The 26,751-nt window shown below is 37.6% G+C and overlaps 1 protein-coding gene across 5 annotated transcripts in view; it reads left to right on the forward strand.

Moving 5' to 3' along the window:
• Positions 1-26,751, forward strand: part of camkk1a (calcium/calmodulin-dependent protein kinase kinase 1, alpha a) — a 198,247-nt gene that overhangs the window by 147,327 nt on the left and 24,169 nt on the right. For all 5 annotated transcript variants that reach the window (XM_028807015.2, XM_028807012.2, XM_028807017.2 and 2 more), the window contains exons 10-11: positions 450-538; positions 15,506-15,705. In XM_028807015.2, the coding sequence (XP_028662848.1) occupies positions 450-538; positions 15,506-15,705 (289 nt within the window). The remainder of the gene's footprint in view (positions 1-449; positions 539-15,505; positions 15,706-26,751) is intronic.

Genomic DNA, 26,751 nt, shown 5'->3' on the forward strand with positions numbered 1-26,751 from the left:
CTGCCCTTTTAGAATTCAAAACTATATATATATATATATATATATATATATATATATATATATATATATATATATATACTCTCTCTCTCTCTCTCTCTCTCTATGTATGTATGTATGTATGTATGTATGTATGTATGTATGTATGTATGTATGTATGTATGTATGTATGTATGTATGTATGTATGTATGTATGTATGTATGTATGTATGTATGTATGTATGTATGTATGTATGTATGTATGTGTGTGTATATATATATATATATATATATATATATACTGTATATGTAATATTAGAATCTCAACATGCTTCACTAATCAAATACATAAAGAAACACTTTAACCAAACAATTACAGTACAGTACATGAAACTGTCTTCCAGGAATGAGCATGGTGAAAAATGCAGAAATGTTCTTTAATTCCGTTTCCATTCTCTTGTCTTGGCTTTCAGCCCAGTGATGGAAGTGCCAACAGACAAGCCATTCACAGAGGAGCAGGCACGGATCTACTTCAAAGACGTGGTCCTGGGCATCGAATATTGTGAGTTGTGTGTTCTGGCTAGAATATTTAAATTATAATAAATAAATAGATTTTTCGATCCAGTTAAAAGGTTTCTTTTGTCCCAGTGTCGAGTGTTTCAGGAGCTCACTGTCCTGTGATAAAGGTGCTATACATAAAATTCTTATTATTTATAAAGCAGCAGTTACCGTTTGTGTAGTGTTGCACATGGTGAACTCTCCAGCCAGCTGGCATCATTTACTCTTTGGACATGATGGATTTTGACATTCAGTTGGGTAGAGGCTTGTTAAGACATTAATTTCAAGTGTTGTAATTTTTTTATGTGATGTTAAAAATATACAGGTTTTGCATTACTAAACTGAATAACTCAAGTTAAGTTTAAAGAATATTGTATAGCCCTATTAATATATTAATTTTCAATTATTTGCAAAGTACTGTAACCAACAAGACTGACACTTGGTGTCTCCTGATTGCACTGTTCTCCATGTTCTGTAGTTATCCCATTAAGGGAACCATGCAATCAGTACTGTTTATTTACTGTTTGCCTTTCACATTACCTAAACGTTAAGAGGCAAGAAGCTTAGTCCTGATATATACTGTAGGTTTACTTTGTGGGTAATTAAAACGATCCTGAACCTTTCCAAATATAGGATCTACATCCTTTTGTGCTTCCCTAATTCTGAAGTAATTCCATTTTAGATATCTTTCTAAAGCTTATTTGTGTAGAGGTGAGATTTATTAGTCTGTACATTCATAGACAGGAGAATATCAAATACAGCCAGAATAATGAATTCTCTTCACACTAATAAGACACAGCATAGTATGAAAACATGAATGAAGTTTTCTCAAAATAAATGCTGATCTAATTAAATAAACCAAATGGACTTTTCTTGTGAGACAGCCCACCTGTTTTAGACCCATAAACAACATTCACAAAGAGAAAACTAAAGTCCTCAAGTACAGATACATTTGCATTTACCCAGTCCACTTGAGGAGGAAGAAACCTTCACCTACCTAGGAAGTGTTATTGACAGGCAGGCAAAAAAAAAAAGAAAAGGCAAAGTGTGATAAAGTTCGGACAGCCTTTGTCTAGCTTAAGAACATCTGGGGCCTCATCTATAAAATGTTGATTCCATTACATAGTAAAAATTAGCTTATGCTTCTCAGATCAATTTAAAACAACACACACATGCATGTGGTGCTTTAAGCCAGTGGTCCCCAACCTTTTTGACAGCAAGGACCACTTTATTAGATGCAAATTTTTCCACGGACCGGTTGGGGGGGTTGGTTGGAGGGGGGGCAGTTTTATACACAATTTACATAATATTTCTATTATTATTAAAGTTATTAAGCAGTTCGCATACGTTTGCAATCTGAGATTTTTCTTCTTTTTTTGCATATAACAAAGACATATGCTTTGCATTTGCCATTCCAACAGATTGCACATCACAAACAATAACACTGCTATCTTTTTTTCGTGTCTGCCGTTTCTATAGGAGGGTGACAATGAGTTAAATTCCAATGGATGTTTTTCAAATGTTGACAAGCAATAAGCAAAAGGAATCACTGAAAACCACAGACAACAAAAACATAAAAAAAAAAAAAAAAACAGTACGAGGAAAGTTCAAAGAAAGAGATTTTTTTACAATGTTTCTGTTTGGGGATCGTTGTGCAAACGTGCACAACTGAGCATGCGACCACAGATCTAACTGCTCTGTGGATGATTCGTTCAAGCATTTCAAGGTCACTTCATTGTAATGAAAGCATCTGTTGAATGTACTTCGTAGTAACGTGATTTCTATAGACTCATGTCATATGGGGAAACTGTCGGGACCATAAAAATACTTTGTTGTAATACTCTCTCACCTCGGTCTCTCTCCTCTCTGCACCGCTGCAAAGCCCCGCCCGCCAAGCGTTCTGAAAAGTCTGAGTGAGTCTCCGTTGCCGGCAGTTCTCTTGTGGCCCGGCTGTCAGACGGCTGCGGACTGGTAGTGGGCCACGGACTGGGGGTTGGGGACCCCTGCTTTAAGCAACTGCCCATTACCGCCAGCCAGTATGTGACTGTCTGAGTTGGCTCCACTTTCCCTGGTTGCTTCCGAGAGCCACTTTAATCCAGAACCGTCAATAATTGTAAACCGAGATGAGCCGGCCAAATGAATATACACATACACAGAGTCAGCAAGGGGATGATGCTCAGTGTTCAGTTCTTTTATTAAAAACCAAACAAAAGCGTTCCAAAGTGCAGTTCAAAAGATCTTCTTCATTAAATAAATAAATCCATAAAATCAAAGTGTCAAGTGGAGGTTAAAAACAAGCAATAAATAATGCTATTAAAATGAGGTTAAAATCCCAGGCAGGTTTCTCTGTTAAAACAGTCACAAGATCCAATGCCTCTTCCTAATATCTGGAGTCTCCTCAGTTTATCCCCATCAGGACCTTGCAGCCTAAAGACACACCTGCTGACAGGTGCAGTCATCCACTAAATCCCTGGTCCTGGGCTCCTACTGCCAGTCCATCAGTGTCTGTAGGACTCCACTCCATACCCCAACCATGTCTCTCTCAAATAGTCTGTCGGTGTCTGTAAGGGAGACGCTGCACGACAGGACTGCTCCTACTCCCCTTCACTGCTCTAAGGAGTGCCCCTTCTCCAGCCCCACATTCATGTGCAGACTGCCGCTCTCTTCCTTGGTGCATACTTCTGACCACCTGCCTCTACTGTTTACAACACGGGCTCCTCCGATCCTGCCTTTTCCTTTTTTGTTAACCTCTGATCTCTTTTATCCTCTATCTGCTTTTCTGATCTGCTCCCCCTTTCTACCATTCAGGCTCCTTTTATATTGTCCGATTGTGCTATTCTCCACCTACTGCGAGATGTGAATGAGGCACCTGACTGACCTGCTTGCATTTTCATGTCATGTGACTGCACAATCAGCCAAGTACCCCAATCAACCCCTGAAGCAACGCCTGCACCACTCCGGAGCCTTGCATGCTCCAGGACCTGTTTATTTAAAAATCATGCTTCACCACGGACCACTTATCACATAATAACCATGTATGGCTTAAGGAGGCCTTTTTTGAATATTCATGATCTAATCACCATATAAATTTGTTCACGTTCCTGAGTGATGTCTTTACTCCATACTTAGGGAGAACATTAATAGAAAATGAAACTTCAGTGATTTTGAATTTGGTTGAAGTGGAGAACTGCAAAAACATTCTTTTTGCTGGTCTCTCTGCAGGAGTCACAAATAAAAGAAAATAACAAGTGGGAACAAGTGACAGCAGCTGGGTGGAGAGAGCAATAGTAATGTACCATCATGCAACAGGCACAAAAATTTGAAGTGAAGTAAGCAGTATGCACAAAACTGCAAGATATTAAGAACATTCTTAATAAACTTGAAAAAATATTTGACAAGTAAATAATACATACAAGTCTCTTTACATTCGATGTATAAAATCCAAATGTCTTTAAATTGCCATTGCATTGGTTTCCTGAGGGACAGATTCTGGGTCATCCTGCACTCCTTTTGGCCTATTTCTGGTGACAGAGGCAGTCTGTATTTCTGTACTATATTGTGCAGCACTTTACAATCTATTACTATGCAGCAAACCTCCAGTATGTGGGGCTTTATAACAGCGTACTGCCCTAAGAATCTAAACTTGCACTGCCTACCTTTAAATGAACCAATGAATGGAGTATCTCCTCTCTTGCGATGTTTGTGGGTTGGTAAGTGATGTGAAGATTCAGGCTCTGAGATGATAGATACCCACTATCACCAAAAGAAAGATTATATAAGTTGTGCTGTGTGTTGTACAACATAACAGACAATGGCAGAGTTAGCTGTTTTGGAGGATATGCTAATGGCAGTCTATGTAACGAGTTAGTTGTCAGGTTTTGTGTTGATTTTTTGGCTCATGATGATGGCTGGCTTAAATGCTGATTTACACTTCTTATAGCCACCCTCTTGGAGAGACCATCACCTAGAATTTACTTGATCCCTGTTCGGTTACAGGCTGTAATAATCATAAAGTATTTATGGACAAATAGATAGGCTACATGCTAAGTCAACTAACATTAAGCATATGCATTAGGTGTTATTACCAGCACTGAAGACCACTGTATTGAGATAATATATGAATTAACTGTGATAGAATTCATTCAAGAACATCAGAATGTGACTGATGCATCACTGAAATGCACAATGAAGTAAGTTTTTCTGTTCAATTCATTGTCCTGCTGCTTGGAATCACTAAATTGCCACAAAAAGTAAAAATCTGTGTTGAACTTATGGGTGGTTGGAATTTGCGGCAACATTAAGCCAATTTTCATGCAAAGTTTCTAAACGTAAGCACATTTTTAAAAGTGGGGTCTCTGGAACTCCAAGGAATGTCACAGCATACTAATATCAGGCCGTTTAAATCCACTGTGATATCAGTTCTTTTGTTTGGTGCTGAGACTTGGAGGACAACAAAGACCACCATCTGGAAAGTGCAGATCTTTACTAATAGTTGTTTGAAAAGAATCATTTGAATTCAATGGCCTGAAACCATCAGTAACACTGATTTATGGCAGAGAACACCACAGGTATCAGCAGAAGAAGTATTAAAGAAAAATAGATGGTGGGTGACAGGACACATAATGTATTAGCTGAGAATCAACATTATGAGGCAAGTGCTAATGTGGAATCCCCAGGAATAATGGCCTGGCAAAGAACACCTGGCTTAATTGACCTTGAAGATGACACAAAAAAAGGGGCTTCTCCTGGAGACAACTTGAAAAACTAACCCAGGACAGAGGACTCACAGGAGCTGCTGTTTGTGGCCTGTGCCAAAGGAGAACTGATAGGCTTAGTTAAATAAGTAACTAAATATTTATATATTTATATAAAGGAGGCAATACAGTATATTTTGAATTTTTATTTAAGTAATTTGCATTTGTGAGTACACTAAATCTGATTTTGGGAAATTACACAGAAAAAATAACATTGTAGCTTTGCTTATTCACTCAGATTTTCTTTATTCTTTGTTTATGTTCTTTAATTTGTCCTTGTTTTTTCTAGCTTTATTTTTTTAATAATTTGCCGGTGTGTCCCCAGCTGTTTCTGATGTCCACCTCCATTTATAACATATATTTTTATTTCTAAAATATGTAATAGAATATTTAAATAAATGAAAACACCAGTTTCAGTTGTGAAGTCATACAAAAATTTGTATATGTGAATTCTTCATTTGTAATGGTAGTTTTTTTACAAGTGAATTTCTTAGATTCACAGTAGTTACCAGCTCACGCTTTATATAAACCATTTTTAATGTAAAAGCTACCTTGGCAGAGGGAATATTAAAAAGCAAAACTTAGAAGAACTTTTTTTCTTTTAATAATAACAATGTGTCAGAGATAATTTTTATTTTTCTTTAGTAACCTGTCTAGCCAGTAGCTGGATAGGTAAATTATACTCACTAGGAACAAATTGTTAGGTTAAATTTCAAACTTGTACCTCAAGTTTTTTTTTTTATTTGAACAGTTTGTTAAAGCTTACAATGTTCTTTTTTTGTTCCTGGAAACAGGCTATAGCCATTTCATTCTTTTGTCAAATACTGATACACAGCACAGTATTTTTAGATATCCTAACTCCATATCCATGAGCAATAAAACTGCAAGACCTTCTCCTGTCTGTGAATTTCTGTGTCTATTTTTCATTTTTTCTGGGTATGATATTTGCTGATGTTTGACTTAGTATTCTTGGTTGCTTACTGGGTCTCAGGCATGGCAGAAAGAATATAAAGTTTAACTTAGCCATTACATCACACTGCCCACTTTTAATTTTTTTTTTTTTTTAAACTTACATTTTTTGGTTCTGAATCATTTGGCAATTCTATGTTGCAGATGACTTCCTTTTCATCATTTGCATACACACAAGGAAGAAAGATACAGTATGCTGTATCAGTTCATTATGTTTAATGCACTAATGCTGAATGGCCCAAGGCCTTATGTAGAAAAAACTGGAGTTATACTCACACTTCTCTCTTGTAACTAATACACAATGACGGTCAACATACTGGTTTCTGGTTTACTCTTTACTTGGTGGAGAACTACAGCAATCTCACCTGTCATTTAAACATTCTGCATATGTTAAACTTAATAACGAGGGAAATTCACTTTCAAGGCAAAAGAAGCTTTCATTATTACCACATTTCATTATAGACTTAGCTGAGAAATAACAATACACAATTCGTGCATGATTTTGGGGTACAATGGTATGACTAATTGGCAGTCATTCTTAATTAACATTTGAGTGTCAGGCATTTGAATAAGGGAGTTGTAATGAAAGAGAGATTGTTTTTTTTTAAATACAGCACCATTCATAGCACAGATACATGCATAAAGGCTGCACCTTCATATTCTTAATAAAAATGGCAATGGCTACAATTGTTTGTCTAGCCATGCATTAATTTTGTAACAGACTAATCAAGTCTATAGTCTCAAAATGGGAATCGATCTTGGCTGCTCTGAGCTTAAAGCATGAACTAAGTCTTGGTGGCGCCACCCTCACACACTGGCATGTTAGTGTCGGTTCAAGTAAACGACATGTGCCTCCGAAGCCTTTAATCTTTATTAAACTTTCTAATCAAAAAAATCAATTTAAACTTCTTAGTAAAGTTTTTTAAACAGTTGTAGGGTTGTTGTTTTTCTTACATAATGGTAAAGAAGAAAAAAAATAAATTAGGTCTATTTTAAGCTTTATATTTTTCTTAATTTTGCACACAACATCTTCTGGAAAATAAAAAAAAAGTTATATTAGTTATAATTTGGTAGAAGTTCTCATTGTTCGCAAAAAATATCAATTCTAACAAAACATTTTAAACACAGTAAAACTAGTGTAAATGATGGTAGGCGCTGGAATAGACTCCCTTCCTGTACCTGGCCCGGAGACCCAGGTGGCAAATAGACATTAAAAGAGAAAGGAGGTCCCCTACCTACATAAAGATCTGGACATAGAATGACATGTGAAGAATGGGTATGCTGGCATCCTGGCAGGAATTGATGGAGGAAAATTACCCGGCTAGGGGCCCAACTTAAAGGAAGGACAGGGGGAGCTGAATTATTACATGTTCCCCTGAACTGCTAGATGGCCGCATCCCTGGAGGCAGGTACACCAATGAACACCCCCAGGGCATGGAGGTGTGGAAGAGATGGAAAAGGGAAGAGTTATTGTTTGTGCATTGGAGACCATTGTGAGGACTTTGTGTTAATAATTCACTTATATGAACCTGGGACTTGTGTTTCTGTGGTGGTGGCTAAAGTTTAGGAGGATGCAGCACCCCCTACTGTCCACACTAGTTAAACATCTCTCATGGCCTTAAAAACAACCACACATACAGTCTGGGTAACGTGTGCAATGAAGGTCATTTTACTATCCACTAATCTGACAAAACACCATTAGCTATATTTCCTGCATCTTCTGATTCCTCGTAAGTCTATCACTTGTGCTGATGAGTTGTTTTTCTTTACAGCAGTTTTCTGCTTTGTAGAATAACCAGGCATGTGCTTTGATGTAGCTAGCAGGTTTATTTTTGTTGACATGTATGTGACAGCTCTACAGATAGTACATTTGGCTTCAAATTTGTTGTGTACAGATCAAAAACATGTTAATTTTTTTTAACTATTTTATTTTAAACATTTTTGCTTGCAAATCTTTTGTATTTGTGATGTATTTCATTTGTAATGTGTTTGTGTCCCTTTTGCTAGGAGCCAACTAAGTCAGAATGCAATGTATGGTCTTATTTAACACAACTAGCAGTAAAATTTCTGACAATTTTAGGAATTTTATCAACCCTGCCCAAGCAAAACACTAGGAAATGGCCAAATAACTTGGAAAAAGAATACTTCTGGTCATCCTAATTTAGTTGGTGTTTTAAAATTTCCACACTAGTCAGACATTTTTGTGGTTTACCTTATAAGGGTTTGAAGCACAGAGCAGCTCCTCTGTAGTGCTACAACACATAATCCTTTAATGATTATGCATAATCACACAGACAGACAGTTAGTTAGTAGGACTGCAAAATCAGAAAATGAATCACAAGCAAAATTAAATCATCAAGAGTTTGCTGACACTAAATTTATGTGGTCTGTTGGGCTTTTGAATAAAAAGTAATGTTTACAAGTATAACAACAAAAATGTGACTAATGTGAAAGGACATACAAGAGATGGTTGAAGTTTACAGGTGCAAATGGGATGCTGACTTAAGGTGCGAATAAGATACTGCAGTTAAGGTCAGTTTGGTCGCTCGTAAGATGTACCTTGAAAACAACAAATGCTGAAATAATTTTAAATAGGTAAGTATGATTTTATAGAGTTAACCCTAAAGTTGGGAAAAAAGAGGAGGAAGGCACTTAGAAATTTTAAGCATCAGGAGTTTGTGACATTTAAAATTTGAGTTTTTATTAACCAGCTAGCTAATGTCTCTTCCACACACTGATGCAATCCCTCAGCTGCATTTGTCACAAACCTTAAAAAAGTTATTTACTGAAGAACCTCATTTGAAAAGTGTACTGTTACAGAGATTATGAAATTAAAACATTCTGTATATTTTTATTCATTGATCCATTTGGCAAAGATAAGGTAATGTTTGGATATTTATATTTTATTTTTCTTTAAGCCATATCTATTTTTCAGCTACTGGATATTTAGTGTGTACACATTGTAACAACCAGTAAATCAGGGAGTCCATGATGCTTATGTCATTCTTTATAAGCCTTTGCTGAAATTCTTCCCAAATCAATAAAATCCCCCCACTTGTTAACACATAGAGGAGGACCCTGTCACTTTAATATACAGTACAAAATATACCAAGCACTATTTCTGCCAAATTCAATCTGTGTTATAGAAACGTGTGACAATTTGTGGCTCTGTTGAAGTGTTGTCACATACAGTACATTATTCAGGTCTATGTGTTATCATGTGTTTACTGCCTATGTGAAATATCTCCTGTTTATCATAGGTTTTTGATTGGGGTGTGGACAGCAGCAATAAGGAGTGATGCCAAGTTCCCTAGATGAGTCTGAATCTGTAGTTGCCACATGCAAAGCGGAATGGATAAAAAAATCATATGGCAAGGACTTGAAGCAAGTTAAAACAGACAGTACAGAGATAGGCACAAGAGAGAAAGAAGGATAATCAGAGTTTCTCAGTTGATGAAGCAATGTGGTTATTTTTCTTTACCAGTGAGATGATAGCAATTATTAAATTGGCTAATATACTCACAGCAGACTTTCATTGGAACATGGGTGAGGAGTTTCCAGTTTTTCTGCATTTCGGAGATGTGTTGAGTGACTGCGTCATTCATTAACTTTAACTGCAGTTCAACAACAGGATGAAAAAAAGCTTTTGCTGTCAAACATATATTGTATTTATTACAACAAACTATTTCTTAGAGGACTTTTTCATCTGTGGGATGTGGGAGGGAGACCATGTTTTAAATGTATGATAATGGGAAGTATGTTGTATCATCAGGGGTATGAATTACAAAGATTGTGTACATGTGTATGAGTGTGGGATGATCTTCACCTTTTTGGATGTGCACAGGGCATGATGGGTGAGTGCTTTACTGTAACTGTTTAAATTGTGATCAGTTTCAAAATATCAACTAAGCTGTTAATTTACGTTCTTGGTGTTTATGTCCTTTAGATGTATTTATGCATAGATTGTAGTTCAAGCTGAGAGAAAAGGAACAAAATTTGGTGATTGGCATTGGCCTGCCTTTTGAACAATCTTCCTGCCCAGCAAATGTGGTGAAGTGTAGCCAGGCAGACCAGTTGAGGAGCTAACTGTTACAAATTTTTTTTGTAGTTGACTCCCTTCGTTAACCACCAAGTAAGTGGGTTATAAATAACATGGTAGTTAATAGTGGAAAAGTTAACATGATACCATTTGCATCTTCATGTTTATCATAAAGCTTATCCGATGAAAACAACATTTAGGAAGAAACAAAAAATTAAAAATGTTAATAAATTGAAGAACTACTATCCACTATCCACTTTCCGAGAAAAGTAAAATGTATGTTTGGGAATTTACTTCATGGTAAAATGAGAGCAGGAACAAGCCTGCTGCTCAAATTATGTCTTAGTCAAAATCAAGTTGCTTAACAACATAGTAGAACATTTCTGTTTTCTTTTAAAAAATCTTTGTAATGGAATATCATACCAAGTGAACCTGTAGCTATACTCCATGAAATCCTTTCATGAATGCATATTCTTTTTTTTAGCACCTCATGGTGTAGTGCTGAAGAAGATGTCCTTGAACTTTTGACCTTTACTTGAGAGAGTCACCCTCAGATCATCCTAAAAAGATCTGTTTGTTACTGAAATAAATCCTGTTTGTGTACTGTTTGAAAAAGAGGGAGCACCTGTAACATGGACAAAAAGCAAAGATTAAATTGGGAGTTTAAATGCCTACACATCTTTAATATGCTAGCTGGTTATCCTTGCTGTGTTTGTCCAGATGCAACTGCCTTGAAGACCAGGGATTACAGATAGACATCCCGCTTCTGACATCAAGTTTATTGGAAAAAAAATTGGTTTCACTTGTTTGCCAGGAGGAACAGAGATCTTTATTAAAGAAAGGAAGGTTGTTAGCAACCATCAGAATAATGAATATGTAAATTAAGTATTCAAAAACTATAACCAGACAACAGGCTTTCTAATCATCTCTTAACTATGCAGATTAGGTATTCTGAGCAGTTATTTTATTTTCTACCGATCTCAGAGCTTACGACTTTCAATTATACCATTTGTTTCAGAAGAACAGAACATTTTCTTAACAGGCTGTATGAGACATATTATATACAAGTTTTTTGTATTTTGGAAGTAGTACAGATGAGTAAGCAAAAGTCTTTACTGCAGGGAAGCATGGGATACTTGACTTCTCTAGTTGCATTGTCAAGTGACTTAATTATCCACTTCTAAACCACAAGGTTTACACACAGAAAAAAGGTCAGTTTTAAGGCTTTTTTTTAGATTATTGTGCTAGTGCATTTCTGTACTTGGATGACTTTTCTAGGATTGACAAGGACTGTTAAGTCTTTTCAGATATAAACAGTAAGTCAATGTAATGGGCAAGAATTCAGTGTTTTAAGTAAAATGTAATTTCTGTGTGTTGCTTAGTGTAATGGGCTATAAATCAGTGTTTTAAAGAAAAGGCAAAATTTGTGTAAAATTCTGCTACAGGTTATTGTTGATGGCTATCTACAGGACATAAATATTTACCTGTCTTGCAAAAGAGGCACCTACTTTGAATAATCAGACTGCTTTGATTAGTATCTCATCCACATACAATGTGGTGATACATAACTGCCTGCTTCATTTGAAAATTAACGAGTTCTGGGGACATTCAGGTACTTAATCAGGTATTTCTTGATAACTGACAACAATACTATTGTTGAACCAAAGTAAATGTTTTTACGCAATTGTTCTGAAGAGGAAATTGGCATGCACCATTGTTTAACTGATCGTCATGTTGATCTATGCAGAGATTGAAGCATTTATATATTTCTGGGTAAATAAGAATAAAAATAGAACAGAGAAGTATGGTGTGAGACTCATGATTGCTGCCTGCTTTGTTTATGCCATTAACAGCATAGCACTGTGGCTACACTGTAGCAACAATGGCTTGTACCTGGTCCAGGTTCTCCTAGGCTTGAGGTCAGCAACTTCAAGTAAAATGTTAAAAGTGATATTACAGAAATTGATTTCCTTTGAACTGCGAAAATAAAAAGAGGTAGCAGGGTTAGGGAGATGGAGAGAGTTAGAGACTAAAGCGCTGCCAGTTTCAAGCAGTCTTATTTTATTTATTTATTTGCATTTTAGTGAATTTATTAAAATCAAATAACATTCCATACAAGCAAGTCAAGTTTTACAAAACTATGTTTGAAACAAATCAACCCCCACCCATGAGAAAGAGAGCTAGGCCAACAGAGTAAAACATTAATAGTAGGAAAAATAAGTAAATAAATAAATACATAAATAAATAACCTGAGTTCGCTTCCCAGGTCCTCCCTGCGTGGAGTTTGCATGTTCTCCCCGTGTCTGTGTGGGTTTCCTCCGGGTGCTCCGGTTTCCTCCCACAGTCCAAAGACATGCAAGTTAGGTGAATTGACAATTCTAAATTGGCCCTAGTGTGTGCTTGGTGTGTTTGTGTGTGTCCTGCGGTGGGTTGGCACCCTGCCCGGGATTGGTTCCTGCCTTGTGCCCTGTGTTGGCTGGGATTGGCTCCAGCAGACCCCCGTGACCCTGTGTTCGGATTCAGCGGGTTGGAAAATGGATGGATGGATAAATAAATAATTGAAAATAAATACAGTAAAAAAAGGGAAGAAAATCTGCTTCCTCAATTTAAATATTCTAAAATGTTATTGATTAGATCCTGCCAGGTTTTGAAAAAGTTTTGTACAGATCCTCTAATTGAGAATTAGATCTTTTACAATTTCAAATAATATATAACATCAGTTACCCACTGACTTAAATGAGGTGAATTAGGATTCTTCCATTTGAGCAAGACAAGTTTACATGCCAATAGTGAAGTAAAGGCAATCACAGTTTATTTGTCCTTCTCCACTTTAAGCCCATCTGGAAGTACACCAAACACAGCTGTTAGTGGATTAGGAGGAATTGTGACTCCAAGGCTGTCTGAATGGCATTACGATTTTGGTCCAGAATCATATTCATTTGAAAAAACATATGGCCCAATGAGGCTGGAACTTGATTGCAACGTTTGCAGGTTGGATCTTGCCCTGGAAACATTTTGGACAATTTTAAATTAGACAGATGCCCTCTATATATAAATTTAAGTTGAATAATTGTATGCTTTATGCATATGGATCTAGAGTAAATTCTGTGCATGGCTGCCTTCCACTCCTTTTCTGAAATGTTGAGTAAGAGATCCTTTTCCCACTGTACTCTGGGATCTTTGAAAGGGAGGGACTTTAAAAAGTATTTTACACACTGTATTGCAGACATTGCTTCTGAACATTTGTTGTAATTTTCTAGTCTTAATTTAAGATAAGACAGCTTTGACCTTAAATTCCAGTCTTCCTAAGAGTTATTGATCTTCTTTGCCATGCCAGGACTGAATGCAACTCATGATTATATTTCAAAAAAGTGTCGGGATCAGTTTTTTTAGCTCTTTTTCTGCTTCCTTCGTGGAAGTAAAAATGTAGAGCTTGCCTTGAATGTCCACTTTCTGTTTGGCAGGATACAAGAGGTTGTATCTGATCTCAGCTTTCCGTAAGTGCTGTTTAATGTTGTAAAATGCGGCATGTTTAGCAGCTGTTGAGGGTGAGAAATCAGGGAAAATACGAGTGTGGTTATTTTCACATATAATCTCTTGTGTCTGTCTGAGAAGTAACATTATATGTAATTTAAATTGTAATTTTTCAAAACGTATGATGAGAGTCCTAGGTTTTGAGGTATTCAATCCACGTATACGGTAAGCTGATGCTATCTCAGTGTCTGATTTCAAGTCGTCTGTAATTATTTTAGAGAGTAGTTCACAGCTGCAAATTTCACTGGGTTAGGACTTTCACGATTCTCAGAGAGACCTTCGATTCTAATATTATTCCTTCTGCATCCATCTTCCAGTGCAGTCTGTCTCTGAGTACTTTGCATTCGGAATTTGCAGCCATTGCTTTTCCGTCAGCAGTAGATGCCAGTTGTTCAGCTATTTCAATACGAGTCATGAATGTTTGCTTAATGTCTTCCAATTGAGCGCCAAGTGTTCTAAGTTTATTCTCAAACTTAGACACATTTTCCTGTATTTTTTTCCTCATTTTTTTCTAGCATATGTTTAAAGGTTGCCACAAAGCAATTATTTCAACATTTTTCGTGGTCTTTAATATCCTGAAGCAGCTTCTCATTTGTCTAGTGTATGTCCTTTATTTCTTTATTTATATCATTTATATCCCTTTTCTTTATATCATTTATTCCTTTCTTTATATCGTTCTTGAGCTCTTTTATGTCTTGAGTGGTGGCTATTGCGGCGATCATTACCTTCAGTTCGGACAGATCGTTTCGGTCTTCTCCGTACTCTGCAGATGAAGTGGCAAGCCCAGTTGGAGTCAATGTTACCAGCTCACGGGGAGTAGTTGACAATGCGGAAGGTAAGGCCATTTTCAGTTTCAATGAATCTTCTGGAATCGACGAGTTTTGGCCCAACTCGGCACATTCGCTCCCACTTTCGCTCTCAGCTGGAGACGATGCAGCAACATCAGGTCCAGGGAAATCTGTGCTTTCACCTATCTATTCCAGGTCAGTCTCTGGCAGGCCATACCTTCAGCTTGGACTTGATGCCTGTCTAGGCTTGGATGAAGTTTTAGCTGTCTTTTCTGTTTCTTTCCAAGCCCTTTTTCTGCCACTCATGTTTATATATGCTTGCATATACTGTAATTGAACCTCAGCGGGTTGAGTAAATATAGGATACCTCGGGATGATAAAAAAAAGAGGAAAAATAACACCTCTGCTAACGGAGTTCCGCTTCAGAGGTCCATCTCCCGTAATGGACAAGACCACCTCTCATTTTATTTAATAAATTTTACAATGAATGAGGTTACAAGGCATACATAAAAGTACAGGTACAAAAAAGAAAAACACAAAACAAACTGTTTTACAAGACTTAATACTGTTTCTCTTGTATAAAAATTCACGCTGACTCTAATTTTAATAAAAAGTGACATAGAATATGAAAGTGAATTTTAAGTTAAGAGAAATATGGGATAACATTCTCATGTGTAGCAAGTATAATATGTTAATTTTATTGCATCTTATTTTGAGTGTTTCTGGATGTGTGTGTGTATTAACTTGTCAAATGCCCTCAAGTGTACACACATTTGGGAATAAAGCCTTTTTTAAGTTAAGAGAATGCTTCTGTTTTCTTTCTGTTATGAGCTAAATATGGTTGAAGCCTATGCATTATGAATTTTTTGTTATTTTAATTTCCACAGTACACTACCAAAAAATTGTTCATCGGGATATAAAGCCTTCAAATTTACTCCTTGGCGATGATGGGCACATCAAAATTGCAGACTTTGGAGTTAGTAACCAGTTTGAGGGCAATGATGCTTTACTGTCTAGCACTGCTGGCACTCCAGCCTTCATGGCCCCAGAAACACTCTCTGACAATAGGAAGAGCTTCAGTGGAAAGGTGAGTACTTTTATTTGCAAATGTCTCAGCATGTCATTTTCATATTTAATCATTTTTTGGAAATCCCAGTGTACTGTTCATACTTAACAAAAAACAAAGAGTTAAAAAACTTAGTCAAGAACTAAAAGTAACAGCCAATGTTCAGCAAAATTATACCTGAAATTTTACTCTTAATTGTTTAATTTTCAAAATAAATGACTAATAAAATAATATTGTTAAAACACTGAATCCAGTTTGGACTGAGTCTCTTCCAGCAGCACCATATCTGGACGGAGCACCAGTCCATTATAAGGTGTACTCATGTACACACCCACAGTTTTCCTGGTGCATTTAGAGTAGCTTATCTAACACATATATGTCTTTGATGACATGATGAGATTATGAAGACTCCACACACATATGTCCGGGCATAAGATTAAAGAATGTGAAGACTCCACACACATATGACCGAGTATAAAGTTCATATCCAAGGTTCTGGACTTTTTTAGGCACCTGCAGCACCGTGCCACCTTGATGGCATGAATGCTAATGATCTGACTTATTTTCTTCAGAGTTTCATAAAAACCGGTAGTTCGAGAGGATCGAATCAGTAAAGTAAGTCTAAAACCCCATCACTAATCTGATTGATTAATCATGTTAGACATGCATAGTAAAAATAAATGTATAATAATAATGATACACACATAAATGTATCACGAACTAATTTAACCAAACTGACATGAAAGCCACAGGACTAACTACAGTAAATTATAGTTAAATCTGGAATGTGGAAATGCAAAAAGATGAATGTGCCTGAAAGTTACACAATAGACAAGCAACTCTGTGTATGTAAAAAAGCTATTACTATTCTGAAAAATTAAATTTAACCTTTCCAAAAAATTCTACATGCAGGATAAAGTATGGTGCATTGTCTGAAGCAATGTATTCATTGACAATATTGATGAGATTTAAATGATTTATTCAAGATGTTAGCTGCTTTTATGTAAAAACTGTATGACAAAATGTTGCACCTGATTTCAAATTGATTTTCTTCTTTCATTCCAACACTGTATAATGTAATAATAATAATTATGAGTTGCTAAGGATTCAAGGACATTTTAGCTGTAGAGGTTAAAGACATGCTGTGAAATTTGTTTGTATTTCTTTCTAAGTATGTATGCATCAAAAGTGATCTTTTTCCTGCTTTAGACCATTTAAGCTAGCAGATATTTTTATAATTTTCAAAAGTTCATATTTATATAATGTCATCATTTTATTTTTCTGTTCACACGCACACACACCCACACACACACACACACACACACACACACACACACACATATATATATATATATATACACACACACACATAGTGGTAACAAGGGGCGCACCTGCCACCCCAACCTGACACAAACAGACACAAACATGAATGTCCCCAGAACTCGTTCATTTTCAAATGAAGCAGGCAGTTATGTATCACCACATTGTATGTGGATGAGATACTAATCAAAGCAGTCTGATTATTCAAAGTTGGTGCCTCTTTTGCAAGACAGGTAAATATTTATGTCCTGTAGATAGCCATCAACAATAAACCTGTAGCAGAGACACCAAAAGCCCCTTTATTTAGGGAAAGGAATTCAGAGCCGTATGTAAGGAGTGATACCCACAGTCACAAGTACTATAATATCACTGTCCCTTTCTTTCAGATCCTTGCAGCCCCCTTCATTCTCCACACCTCATAGGCAAGCTTCATCCACCTGCTCCCATTCAGGCTGTCTTCTGTGAGGTAGCTGGCTCCTTTTAAGCCGTACCTGGTAGAACTCCAGGTGGCCCGTCGGGGAGGTCTGGAATTACTCCCAGGTATGGCGAAAGCCCAAGGTAGGGCTCTGCAGCTCCCCCTGGTGGCATCCTACCTGTAACCCAACAGGGTTGCGCCAACCAACATATAGCCCAGTGTGACTCCGAGGGGCCATTACACCCCAGGGGACTGCCAAATAGCAGTTTGGGGGAGATAGCGCTCTTCATAAGTCATCTCCTCCTGTCCTTCCATTAGAGAGGCGTCTTGGTCGTGTAATGGCACCGGCCACCATCTAGATAGATAGATAGATAGATAGATAGATAGATAGATAGATAGATAGATAGATAGATAGATAGATAGATAGATAGATAGATAGATAGATAGATAGATAGATAGATAGATAGATAGATAGATAGATAGATAGATACTTTATTAATCCCAAGGGGAAATTCACATACTCCAGCAGCAACATACTGATACAAAAAAAATAAATAAATAAATAAAATAAAAAAAACAATATTAAATTAAAGATTGATAATAATACAGGTAAAAACAGACAATAACTTTGTATGATGTTAATGTTTACCCCACCCCCCGGGTGGAATTGAAGAGTCGCATAGTTTGGGGGAGGAACGATCTCCTCAGTCTGTCAGTGGAGCAGGATATTGACAGCAGTCTGTCGCTGAAGCTGCTCTTCTGTCTGGAGATGACACTGTTTAGTGGATGCAGTGGATTCTCCATAATTGATAGGAGCCTGTTTAGCGCCTGTCGCTCTGCCACAGATGTCAAACTGTCCAGCTCCATGCCAACAATAGAGCCTGCCTTCCTCGCCAGTTTGTCCAGGAGTGAGGCGTCTTTCTTCTTAATGCTGCCTCCCCAGCACACCACTGCGTAGAAGAGGGCGCTCGCCACAACCGTCTGATAGAACATCTGCAGCATCGTATTGCAGATGTTGAAGGACGCCAGCCTTCTAAGGAAGTATAACCGGCTCTGTCCTTTCTTACACAGAGCATCAGTATTGGCAGTCCAGTCTAATTTATCATCCAGCTACACTCCCAGGTATTTATAGGTCTGCATCATCTGCACACAGTCACCTCTGATGATCACGGGGTCCATGAGGGGTCTGGGCCTCCTAAAATCCACCACCAGCTCCTTGGTTTTGCTGGTGTTCAGGTGTAGGTGGTTTGAGTCGCACCATTTAACAAAGTCATTGATTAGGTCCCTATACTCCTCCTCCTGCCCACTCCTGATGCAGCCTACAATAGCAGTGTCGTCAGCGAACTTTTGCACGTGGCAGGACTCCGAGTTGTATTGGAAGTCCAATGTATATAGGCTGAACAGGACCGGAGAAAGTACAGTCCCCTGCGGCGCTCCTGTGTTGCTGACCACAATGTCAGACGTGCAGTTCCCAAGACGCACATACTGAGGTCTGTCTTTAAGATAGTCCACGATCCATGCCACCAGGTATGAATCTACTCCAATCTCTGTCAGCTTGACCCTAAGGAGCAGAGGTTGGATTGTGTTGAAGGCGCTAGAGAAGTCTAGAAACATAATTCTTGCAGCACCACTGCCTCTGTCCAAGTGGGAGAGGGATCGGTGTAGCATATAGATGATGGCATCCTCTGCTCCCACCTTCTCTTGATATGCAAACTGCAGAGGGTCGAAGGTGTGCTGAACCTGTGGCCTCAGGTGGTGAAGCAGCAGCCTCTCCATGGTCTTCATCACATGTGATGTCAGAGCAACAGGCCGGAAGTCATTCAGCTCACTAGGACGTGATACCTTTGGGACTGGGGTGATGCAAGATGTTTTCCAAAGCCTCGGGACTCTCCCCTGTTCGAGGCTCAGGTTGAAGATGCGCTGTAGAGAACCCCCCAGCTCCGATGCACAGACCTTCAGCAGTCGTGGCGATACTCCATCTGGACCCGCTGCTTTGCTGGCACGAAGTCTCCTTAGCTCTCTGCTCACCTGCGCTGTTGTAATTGTGGGTTGGGATGTCTCTCCTATGCTGGTATCAGCAGAAGGATGTGTGGAGGGTGCAGTACTCCGAGGTGAGAGTGAGAGAGGGTTAGGATGGTCAAACCTGTTAAAGAAGTTGTTCATTTGGTTTGCTCTCTTCACATCTCTCTCGATGGTGGCACCCCGCTTCGAGCTGCAGCCAGTGATGATCTTCATCTCATCCCACACTTCCTTCATGCTGTTATTCTGCAACTTCTGCTCCAGCTTTCTTCTGTACTACTCCTTCGCCGGAGTTCCTTCTGCACGCGCTTGAGCTCATGCTGATCACCGCCTTTAAAAGCCCTTTTCTTCTGGTTCAAAAGGCCCTTGATGTCACTTGTAATCCATGGCTTGTTGTTAGCATAGCAGAGTACAGTTCTTACTGGAACTACAATGTCCATACAGAAGTTGATGTAGTCAGTAGTGCAGTCAACAACCTCAATGTTCTCACTAATCTGTCACTATATATGTGTGTGTATATACTGTATGTATATACAGGTATATATATATATATATATATATATATATATATATATAATGTTGAGTCAAAAGTATCTTTAACATTTGAATGGCGGAAACAATTTATTCACAAATGTGCAAGATCCTTCAGTTTTGTAATTTCAGAGATGACAGACAAAAATCACCTTTAAAGTTAACCTCTTGGCTTCTGTTTCCGTATTTGTTTAATTTTAATTACTATCAGTATAAACACAGATAAACACAGGTCTTTAAAACAAATATTCCGGGATTACAAAGTCAGAATTCTAAGAAACATAACGAAGGTACATTAGTCAAAAAGTCAACAAAGAAATCACTGTAATCTACATATATAAAAGTCAATGTATGTATGTGTGTATGTACAGTTGTGCTTGAAAGTTTGTGAACCCTTTAGAATTGTCTATATTTCTGCATAAATATAACCTAAAACATCATCAGATTTTCACACAAATTCTAAAATTAGATAAAGAGAACCCAGTTAAACAAATGATTCAAAAATATTATATTTGGTCATTTGTTTATTGAGGAAAATGATCGAATATTACATATTTGTGAGTGGCAAAAGTATGTGAACCTCTAGGATTAGCAGTTTGTTTGAAGGTGAAATTAGAGTCAGGTGTTTTCAATCAATGGGATGACAATCAGGTGTGAGTGGGCACCCTGTGTTGTTTAAAGAACAGGGATCTATTAAAGTCTGCTCTTCACAACACAAGTTTGTGGAAGTGTATCATGGCATGAACAAAGGAGATTTCTGAGGACCGCAGAAAAAAAGTTGTTGATGCTCATCAGGCTGGAAACAAAACCATCTCTAAAGAGTTTGGACTCCACAGTCAGACAGATTGTGTACAAATGGAGGAAATTCAAGACAATTGTTACCCTCCACAGGAGTGGTCGACCAACAAAGATTACTCCAAGAGCAAGGCGTGTAATAGTCGGCGAGGTCACAAAGGACCCCAGGGAAACTTCTAAGCAACTGAAGGCCTCTCTCACATTGGCTAATGTTCATGTTCATGAGTCCACCATCAGGAGAACACTGAACAACAATGGTGTGCATGGCAAGGTTGCAAGGAGAAAGCCACTGCTCTCCAAAATAAACATTGCTACTCGTCTGCAGATTGCTAAAGATCATGTGGACAAACCAAAAGGCTATTGGAAAAATGTTTATGTGGACGGATGAGACCAAAATAGAACTTTTTGGTTTAAATGAAAAGTGTTATGTTTGGAGAAAGGAAAACACTGCATTCCAGCATAAGAACCTTATCCCATCTGTGAAACATGGTGCTGGTAGTATCATGGTTTGGGCCTGCTGCATTTGCTGCCAGGATGGCTTGCCTTCATTGATGGAACAATGAATTCTGAATTATATCAGAGAATTCTAAAGGAAAATGTCTGGACATCTGTCCATGAACTGAATCTCAAGAGAAGGTGGGCCATGCAGCAAGACAACAACCCTAAGCACACAAGTCGTTCTACCAAAGAATGGTTAAAGAAGAATAAAGTTAATGTTTTGGAATGGCCAAGTCAAAGTCCTGACCTTAATCCAATCGAAATGTTGTGGAAGGACCTGAAGCAAGCAGTTAATGTGAGGAAACCCACCAACATCCCAGAGCTGAAGCTGTTCTGTACGGAGGAATGGGCTAAAATTCCTCCAAGACGGTGTGCAGGACTGATCAACAGTTACCGGAAACGTTTAGTTGCAGTTATTGCTGCAAAGGGGGGGTCACACCAGATACTGAAAGCAAAGGTTCACATACTTTTGCCACTCACAAATATGTAATATTCGATCATTTTCCTTAATAAATAAATGACCAAGTATAATATTTTTGTCTCATTTGTTTAACTGGTTTCTCTTTATCTACTTTTAGGACTTGAGTGAAATTCTGATGATGCTTTAGGTCATATTTATGCAGAAATATAGAAAATACTAAAGGGTTCACAAACTTTCAAGCACAACTGTATGTATGTTCCAGCATCACTTCCTGAACAGCTGGAGCGATTTTCATGAAACTTGGTACACATGTTTCTCATTAGTCGACTAAAAATACTGTACGGTGGGGGTGATCTTACAGTCTTGTATGCATGTTATCATCTAGTTGACATTCAGAACAACCACCAGAGGGTTAACTGGAGGTGACTGCTTGCATTCTTTATGTTTGAGCACCACCGCACCCCTGTGGCTTTTGAATTTAAATAGAGTTGGCCGGTTTCCGAGCGTCGACTGGATGATAACATACATACAAGACTGCAAGACACATTAGTGAGTCTTCATTGTTAATTTATTTTTATTTTTAAACTTGTTTTTTTATTATATTTTTCTCAAACAATTAAAAAAAACAAAACACTTTTTTCCTCCCAGGCAACGCTGGATATTTCAGCTAGTCAGTGAATAAAACAAAAAGCAATTCCAATTAATGATATCAGAGAGGCTATAATTATTTCACAATTTTATTATATTATAGTCTTGTTGGGCAAAGGTAAGATAGCAGTTACCTTGCAAAGGCAGCAACTTTACTTTTTTGAAGTGCAAAGCACTGTGTAATTTACTGATGGCAAGATGTAAAATTTTTATTCATTATAATGAGATACCTGAAGGGTAAATAAGCATAGTCTTAACTACATTGTAATGGGGATCATTGAGTCTTGCTGCAGTCCAAATCTACACATTTATTAAGGTTCACATACATTTACAGTAATAATAATGAAGTGACAACAATAACACATATGGTTAGCACCCTACTGATGATGCACATATACTGTTGAAATGACTCAAATTGAGATGCTGTACATAAACATTTTTAGGATGCTTTGACTGACACCTGTTCTGGCTAGATTATCTTTTGTTCCTGCTTAAACTAACATCTACAGCCACCCCACCCCAAAAGTGTTACCTTGCCTTCTGTGTCCCACTTTTTCCAGCACTGTCTTGTAAAAAAACGGTATGCCAGCATGTTCTATTTTCATTCAAATTTGTTGCACGTGCTCTCTGAAAGTGATAGTTTCATAAAGGTCACCCACGTTACTAACAGAGAGGTTGCTTAATAATGACAACTTACACCATACCATTAAAACATATCTCACTATCCAAGATGAGATGGAATTTTTTGAGGAAAAAGTAGAAATGTCACCATTGTTTGATATTATGCAGAGTGTTATGGAAATTGAGACAGAAAGAGAGAGACAAAGATGAAAAAATCTACAGTACAAACTTAACTAAGCTAAGTCACATGCCACATTCTTATTAATCAGTTAAATTTTTTTATTAACACTCTTGGCATTAAACCCAAACATTACTTGAGCTTGTAATTAAAAGCAAGTATGGTTAAGCACAAGTCTGGCTCAGGGTGATGTGTAATAATACACTTTGTAGTGTTATCCCAGAATAATACTCAGTGTTCTGCTACCATCTAGTGGATGAAATAACATGCTGCAAAAAAAAAGAATATTTCTATGCTTTCTGCCACTTTATGGTAACTAAGGAAACTCGTCAACATTTATGAGTGGGACAGAGCCTCCAATGAAAAGGCTCCAATGAAAAACATGGAAAATTAAAAACCATAATGGCTGTTTTAGAACAAACTGAAACTGAACTATTGCTGTAATCAAGAGACAGTGATGATGATATAGGGGTGGGCGGTATGACCAAAATTCTATATCACGGTATTTTTCTAAATTATCCCGGTTTCACGGAATTCAACGGTATTTTTTTCCCATGCATGAGTGGATGTTAACCACATTTTCCACTGCAGGTACTGGCTAAGAATAACCTATTCCACTGTCAAGTGCATTGTACATTGTACAAAAAAAAAACATTTTAATGTGCACACAAGTATTAATACAGGTTTGCATGGCCCCATAAAGTGATAGTTTTCAAGGGGGTGGCAGTAATGAAGAGAAGGAATCACATTGCATGACAGATGCAGTCAAAATATAGAACCTTTTTATTGAACAAATTTTGCAAAAACTTAAACTATAATTTTGACAACATATTTTCAACCATCCAAAGAGGCATTTAGACTTGGTAAAATATCCAGAAGTGCTTGTAAAAAGTTGTATTGCACTGAACATGTCTTAGAAAAGGAATAAATAGTAAATATTTTTTGTAAAACAACTATACTTTCTGTTAATGTTAACCATCTGTCCACTGACACATTAAAGTGACTTTTTAAACAAATTTACCATCATTAAACTGCATAATATTTAAACTAATAAATAATAACAATAAAATAAATAATAGTATTATTACTGATAGTTGCACTATTACTTCAAGGCTTCAAGCCCAGGTGCATTACACAGTATTCACCAAATTAAAATAAAATAAAAAGTGCAATCTTGGTGATGACATCTTTACCAACTGAACCATCATTTAGGCAAACTGCATTAATATGGACCTTGCTTCAAGCTAAGCTATATGCATAAATAATAAAACTAAAACTTGCATTTATAATGCTATTTGTGGTATAGCCCTACAGAATCGTATTAGGGCCACGGTGAAGAAAAAGATACGGACACGGGGAAGAAAAAATCAAACTATATGTCGAGAATAAAGTCGACATTTCCACTTTATTCTCGCCGTTTATGTCGAGATTAAAGTCGACATTTCCACTTTATTCTCATAGTTTACTTTATAATTAAAGTAGAATGTCGTAAACTAAACATCATCCTAAAATCATTGTTTAATTTACTAGATTTTCTGAAACCCCGTCATAAGTTAATGTAGCACATTAAATGCTTTGTGTTAAGTGTTCTCCGACCCAGTTGTTAATCACTACGCTTCTTAAACTGACTTCTCCCGTACTAAGAGGATCACCGCACAGAATCCGTTCACTTCATGATATTCCTGCTCTCTGAAAATTTAGAATGCTAAGATAAATACTTGATATAATTTTCATGATGAAATGCATTAAAGCAGGTATTAAACAAGCACGGTAGTGAGGTGGTAGTGCTGCTCCCTCGCAGTAAGGGGTCCCCAGGTGTATGTTCAGTGTAGAGAACTTTATGGCAGGAGTGACGAGGCTCCAAAGAACTGGATGTATGAATGGGTATCGCACAGGTTTAACTTAAATATTTTGTAAATGTTGGGTTTGTGATCTGGTGGTCGGAAACACTAACACAGAATTCAATGGATGTTCTTCTGAGCAGGCTTTCTTTATTCCACGCGTGCTGTCTCTATCTGACGTACCAAAACCCCAATTCCTATCTTTCATTTTTCTTTCTCCACATAACCAATCACCACACAATAAACGTCTTTGTGAAATTAAAACTAGTTATAAACTTAGCCCACGGAGTGTTCAGAACTTTAAAAATATCTTTGTTATACATGTTTAATTATACCATCCATTCAGGGTGGCGTCCCATCCCTGAACGAGTCGCCAGCACATCGCAGGGTGAATACGAGCAAAACATACATTAGCAGGGTCAATATAGCATAACAAAACCCCACATTCTACGTGACTTTGAAAGGAAACTGAAGTAAACCCACCAGAAAAACATGCAAATGCAAGTCAGGGTACACCCAAGACACCCTTGCTGCAAGGCAGCAGTGCAACCTCCACACCGCGGTGCCCCCACATGATTAATACATGCTTTAATGCATTTCACCATGAAAATTATATCAAGTATTTATCTTAGCATTCTAAATGTTCAGAGAGCAGGAATATCATGAAGTGAATGTATTCTGTGCGGCGATCGCTGCCGGGGCCTCCTCTTAGTGCAAAAGGAAGTCAGTTTAAGAAGCTCGGGGAACACTTAACACAAAGCATTTAATGTGCTATATAACTTATGACGGGGTTTGAGAAAATCCAGTAAATTAAAAATTCATTTTATGATGAAGTTTAGTTTACGATGCTCTACTTTAATGACAAAGTACGAGAATAAAGTCAACATGTCGACTTTATTCTCGTCATAAGCGTCGAGATTAAAGTCAACATGTCGTCACACTATTACACAGTACCCAGGTACATTACACTGTATTGAAAACAAATAAAACAAATACAACTTGGCTTGCAGTATTATCCAGTAGTATAGAAACAGTATTCACACATTTGAACATAATGGTCCACATCTGACCTTTTTAAAACCAAAGTATCTCCAGACAACGGACGTGACTCTTTTTTTTGGCAAAAGTTCTTCTGTGTCATCATGTTCAACTTTATCGTCAGCTACAGCTTCAGTTTCGGAATGTTCTCTGTCCATTTTCACCGCACAATACCTACACTACCACACCTATTTAGCGGTATAGCAGTGAAAAAGAGCCCCCGTGCAACACTCTGTGTTTAGCGGTGTAGCAGTGAAAAAGGTCCCTACTTGAACAGTTTCCAGCTGCGCCACGTTCCGAATGTCATTTAGGCAATTTAAACCGGTGTTGCGGTATAAGAAAAATCCATATCATAACAAAAATAAAAAACGGTTTTCGATATGAACCGGTATACCGCCCAGCACTATGATGATATGAAATGGTAATCAAATGCTGATGCGAAATGTGAAACTGATGCATGATATGGGGCTGTACGACTGAATCTTCGTAATATCTCTAGTCGCATGAAGCTTCACCATGGTTCAGCAGTAGCTTCATGATAAAAAGACAAAATAATTGCAATCAAGTGCAAGGACCAGCAAGACGTTAACCCCCAAAGCACTGTCCACAATAGGCACTGTGGTAGATTACAGTAACACAAGAGGCGCATTCACGTATGCAAGGAACAGAAAAAAAATATAAGAAAAGTGTGCAAAGAAACATGCTACTAATGTCCTGATTACAACATTGGACTTTGCATTGA

The sequence above is a fragment of the Erpetoichthys calabaricus genome, chromosome 8, assembly GCF_900747795.2.
Source record: "Erpetoichthys calabaricus chromosome 8, fErpCal1.3, whole genome shotgun sequence".
NCBI lineage: Eukaryota > Metazoa > Chordata > Cladistia > Polypteriformes > Polypteridae > Erpetoichthys > Erpetoichthys calabaricus.